Below are 6000 nucleotides of genomic sequence, written 5' to 3' on the forward strand. Positions count from 1 at the left end.
TGTATTGGCTTTAAACTTGTGAAGAGTAAACACACAATTCTGCATCACACTTACTCCATCTCCATCTTTTTCAGTTTGTTCTGTGTGCTGTGCAGAGTGAGGCTCATGTCTTCCTTCATCCTCTCTGCATCGAGACACCTCTGGTGAAGGGCATCAATCTTTCTGAACTCTGGCTCTGCCCTGCCCTCCTTATACACCTAAAGCAAAAACAATTATACAGCCATGCAATCAAACACTAACACAACTCTCAGCTAACAGCCTCACTGATACTTTCATGGATACCTTCTCCAGCTCCTCCTCTACAGCTTTCCTCTCTCGCAGGGACCTTTCAATCTGAGACTCTTTATCTGCACACTCCTAGAGAGAGATGGAAAGAGAGAACAAGGAGAGCCAGAATGAAAAGGCAGACAGGTGGAGACTGAATAAGGATTTGGTGTAATGTTGAAAGGGATTTGTCCTTAACGGGCCAGCTTCTTACCAGCTGCAGTGCAGACAGCTCCTCGGCCATACGGTGGATTTGAACGTTGCACTGCTTGCGCACGTTATCCACCTGTTAGAGATAAAGTCACACAGTTCCAAAATGGGCAATTACTACTGGGACCTGGGCAGTGCAGTCACTTTAGATAGACAGTAACTATTATTAAAGGCAACAGAAGATACCTGAGTTAGTGTGGAGTTGACTCAGCAGCTCATGAAACAGAAGAGTTAGTTGACTTTTGCTTTGACTGTGCAGATCTTTACTTTTTTACAGCACGTTTAAATGATTAACTCTATGGGGTCTTGGGCTATTTTGTCCATTTTTGAAACCTTTTCAAGTCTTTGTAAGTCAGCTAGTAATTTTGTGTCTTTTTTAATAATTCTGTGTCTTTTTTAATAATTTTGTGTCTTTTTTAATAATTTTGTTTCTACTTTAAGTCATTTTGTTTGGGTTTATTTGGTCATTTTGTGTCTTTTTTAATAATTTTGTGTCTTTTTTAATAATTTTGTTTCTACTTTAAGTCATTTTGTTTGGGTTTATTTGGTCATTTTGTGTCTTTTTTTTTTGTAATTTTGTGTCTTTTTTTGGTCATTTTGTGTCTTTTTAAATTAATTTAGTTTTGTTTTTTTGTCATTTTGTGTCTTTTTTTTAGTAATTTTCAGTTTTTTGGTTATTTTGATACTGCCTCCAGCGGCCCTCAGGTAATTTGAGCATATTTAAGTGCTTGCCAAAGAAAAAAACAACCCAAAAACCTTTCGTTGTTTTTTTTATTTCTATTTAAAAATGTGTTACGGTAATGCATTTTGTTGCTCACAGTGTCTCTAAAATGTCTGAAAATACCTTAACATTTTTTAAATAGATTATAAATTCATATTAAACAGTAACTTTAGATTGTATATGTTATAAAGGGTCAAAGAAAATATGTATTCAATGCTCTTGATTTTTGCTATGAGCCATTTCAAAGATATGAAAGTAAGCCTCATTACCACTTTGGATTATGTTTTTAAATTTATTTTTTAATTGGTCCTAAGTCTGCTGGGACTGCAGCTGAAAGACTAATGCTAAAATACATGCCATACATGTACACGCCATAACAAAACATGGGAGCAGCACTTGTAATTTAATGGAGTAAATAAATGTAATTATAGTCCAATCTGCCCTAAGGGACAGTGAAATTATAAGGTGGGAGTCTGCACAATAGATAATGCTACCACACATTTCACTTAATTACCACACAATGACGTTTTGAGCAACAAGCTATTTTGCCGCCTTTTTGTCAGGCATCTTTTTCATGTTCTGGATGCATGTGTATTTTAACCCATATGAACCCAGACCAAGTTAACCTTAAAGGAACATTATGGGGGATATACCACAGACCAAGTGGACCACATAGAACATATTTATGATGGTTTTTAAAAGAAAAAATACTACCCCTAAATGTCAAAGATCTGAGATGTGACATCCACGATACAATGGGCGTTTATGGTATTTATGTTTTATTTTGAAATAAAAAAACTAGACACATTTTCTGCTTGCAGAAACACACATTTGCCTTTTTCTTTGCATCTGCACAATATTTATCAAAATTGTGACATTAATAGTGCTGTTAATAGATTTATTTTTAGGTAACAAAGTAATAATAAATCAATAATGAATAAAAACAAATAACCATGTGCCTTTTTGTTTGCATCTCCATAACATACATCAAAATTGTGACTTGAACTTGTGAGTTTGTACTTTTTTTTGCTAATTTTGTGTCGTTTTTTAATCATTTTGTGTGTTTTTTCAATAATTGTGTGTCTTTTTTGATAATTTTGTGTCTTTTTTTGGTAATTTTCTGTCTGTTTTTAGTAATTTTTTATGTCTTTTTTAATAATTGTGTATTTTTTGGTAATTATGTGTCTTTTTTAATAATTTTGTTTCTTCTTTAAGTAATTTTGTTTGGGTTTTTTTGGTCATTTTGTGTATTTTTTCTGTAACTTTGTGTCTTTTTTAATAATTTTGTTTCTTTAAGTAATTTTTTTTTTTTTTTTGTCATTTTGTGTCTTTTTTTGGTCATTTTGTGTCTTTTTTTAGTAATTTTGTGTCTTTTTTTGGTCATTACGTGTCTATTTTAATTAATTTAGTTTTTTTCTGTCATTTTGTGTCTTTTTTAGTCATTTTGTGTCTTTTTTTGGTCATTTTGATACTGCCTCCAGCGGCCCCCAGATAATTTGAGTTTGAGACCCTTGCGTTAGATAGAGTGAAGCCAGATAACGAAAAGGTACCCTGGGTGTGTTGAACTTGCTTCACAGTAGAGGGCCCTGGTACATGGACAGATCAAGTAAATTGTAAAACTCCACTTAATCCAAACTCTCTCTTTAGGTCAATGTACTTAAAAAGAACTGCTGCACTGCTTTTAAAGTGGGCCTTGTTGTTTCTTTGAATGCATTTTTCTTTACAAGAAAACTCAACAGGGCATCTTTCATCTTTACCTTTTCATAAACAAGTTCAAACTTCACCAAAACTCTTTGTGTGTATCCTTGACACCTAAATAATCTTGAATGCATTTCCTCAAGAAACCTTTTCAGAGTCAGCTCAGCTTGTTGAAACCTCAACATCAAAAGAAGTACCAGTTATTATCCACAACTTTTACTAATCAAAACCAAAAAAAGAGGTTGAGCAGAGCCAGTAGAAATGTGGCAGAAGAGGGGTGACCTAAAACACTGCTCATAGCACTAAAATAAACTAAAACTAAATATATTTCACTTTTATATGAATGAACAATATAGCCATAATGGGGCACAATTCATTGTTTTGTGTTAAGATAATATTTTCAAATACAAATTTATACAAATCCATTACCGTAATGCATCCAGATAAAAATGTCATGGTTTCCCCACACTTATATACAATAAATATTTAATAAAATTTATAAAAAAGATATATATATTTGTATAAAAATGTATAATTTAACAGAATACAATCAAACATAATGGTTTTTAACAATGTATAAAGAACAAAATCTGAATGAAAATTGATGTGAAAAAATGGTTAAATGTTACAGTAATGATAGAATTGTTTGCATTAAAGTATGTATATATTTTTAAAAAATACATGTTGGTGATACTCGCTACCGTTGAGCATATTTAAGTGCTTGCCAAAGAATAAAAAACTAAACTTTCGTTGTTTTTTTAATTTAAAAATGTTTTTACGGTAATGCATTTTGCTGACAGTGTCTCTAAAAATGTCAGAAAATACCTTAACATTTTTAAAATAGATTATAAATTCATATTAAACAGTGACTTTAGATTGTATATGTGATAAAGGGTCAAAGAAAATATGTATTCATTGCTCTTGGATTTTTGCTATGAGCTGCACCATGTTCATGAGAATCACCCCATAAGCTGCTTTTAAACTCTAAGTCTAAAAGTGCATAACACTGGACACACTTTTATTCTGAAAAACTCCATGAATAAGTGTCTGAGCGGTGCTCAAATCTTTAGGTGAGTCTGAGGTCTGACTAGCGATGTTAGCAGTTTTGGGATTAATTCTTCATTCCACATCTCACACTGGAAGATTAGATGAGGAGAAGGGACGATTACGGAGAAAAAAAATCATCTAATTTTAGCTGCAAAGTTTCATCTCAACCACCAACTTCATGACAAAATGTCCCGAAAGGTAAAAAGGCAACAAGAGAAGGTCTCTAATTTACAGAAAGTCAATCACATCAACAGTTACTCTCTTAAATAGCATCAGTTGTTGAAGGCCGGCGAGAGACTAAGATGACAGCCAGAGCTGCAGTCATACTTGGCTTCATTAACAGGATTAAAGCGTTGGAGTGCTTGATGAAGAATAGCCATTAATTGCGCATTAATCATCGTGTCCCTGGCTGAGGTCAGGCAGGGGGAAAGAGCAGCGCTTTGCTTTTGGCTTTGTACATCAGTACAGATAAAAGTTGTGCCTCCGTGTATGCCTAATTATAAATCAAAAATCCTCTGGTGTTTGTAGTTTTTACAGATATTCATTTCTTTGAGAATTTAAGTACAGAGTTGGCACCAAATTTGACATCATGCCGTGCTTTTAAGTAATGATGCAATACATCTGGTGGCTTAAAAGCAGTCACACACCAACAAATTTCACTGAGGGCAATTAGCAGAATAAACTATGATTCTTGTAGGAATTGTTATTTTTAGATATAAACCCTTTGATGCACAACAAGGGTCAAAAATGACCCGCATTCATTTCCCATGTTATTTCATGCTGGCTGTGTGTTTGACTATCTTTTTTTTTTTTTTTTATTACAACAGATCATTATATTCATTTTTCCTTTCATACTTTATGAAGAAAAATTGTTTTTGTATTATTACATCAAGTTTACTCACATGGGTGAAAAATGACCTTGTGCATTAGAAGCGTAGTGATAAAAAAAAGTTTTTTTTTTTCAAAAAGCAAGAAATGAAAACAAAAAATTAGGATGTATGATGATCAAAAACAAGTAATTTGAGGGAAACCTGCAATACTGAATGATAATTTATTGCATAGATATAGAATACAAAAACTAAGTCGGGTCACTTTAGACCCATGTTGTGCATCAAAGGGTTAAAGCTAGGGATGCACGATATTAGATTTTTTGCCGATATGCCGATTCTTTACAACTCATTTAGCCGATTACTGATACCGATATTTTTTTCCCGCACAACTAATACCCACAATCAGGGCAAATTTGGCCAATTTCCCAATTGACATAATAAGTAAACATAACCTGTGTTCACTGGGAACAGTACAGCAAATAAACCCAAATTGAATAAAACGACATGTACCTTACAGACTGCTGCTTAAATTCAAATTTAACAAATCAAAATTACAAAAAGTACAAAAAATATAAGCAGCTTCAGTCCCTAATCAGAACATAAATAAATAAATAGGTGGGCTCAGACTACACTTTTTGTGTTGTTGTTTTTTTTAATTTTGTTTTGTGATGTCAACCATGTTTCATGTGAAATGTAATTAAGTTTTGTGTGTGTTCTTTTTGTTTCATGTTATGTATTCATATAATGTATGTCATGTCCGTTATCATTCTGTGTATTCCTACGTTGTATTTGTCACACTGAAATATGATGATAGACCCCAGGAAGAATAGCTGTAAAAGCTAATGGGGATCTAAATAAAAACAAACAAATACACTGCACAATTCTATGAGCTACAAACAAGGTGCAACAGAGAGGTGATGTGCAGCCCATTATTTAATCACTTCATTATATCGGTGGATATCGGCGTGTTACACAGACAGACACACACGCACACGCACACGCACACGCACACACAGACACACACACACATACAGAGACACACACACAGATACAGACACAGACACAGACACACACACACACACACACACACAGACACACACACACACACACAGAAACACAGAGACAAACACACACAAACAAACAGAGAGACAAACAGAGAGACACACAGACACACACAGAGAGACACACAGAGACACACACACAGTCACAGACACAGACACAGACACACAC

General features: G+C 33.9%; 1 protein-coding gene across 1 annotated transcript in view; it reads right to left on the bottom strand.

Annotated features, from left to right (window-relative positions):
• Window positions 1–6000, bottom strand: part of sclt1 (sodium channel and clathrin linker 1) — a 39628-nt gene that overhangs the window by 13109 nt on the left and 20519 nt on the right. Inside the window, exons 16-18 of the mRNA XM_059324419.1 lie at window positions 479–550; window positions 283–357; window positions 55–197 (exon numbers count right to left, since the gene is read on the bottom strand). Coding sequence (XP_059180402.1) covers window positions 55–197; window positions 283–357; window positions 479–550 — 290 coding nt within the window. The remainder of the gene's footprint in view (window positions 1–54; window positions 198–282; window positions 358–478; window positions 551–6000) is intronic.

The sequence above is a fragment of the Centropristis striata genome, chromosome 1, assembly GCF_030273125.1.
Source record: "Centropristis striata isolate RG_2023a ecotype Rhode Island chromosome 1, C.striata_1.0, whole genome shotgun sequence".
NCBI classification, from domain to species: domain Eukaryota; kingdom Metazoa; phylum Chordata; class Actinopteri; order Perciformes; family Serranidae; genus Centropristis; species Centropristis striata.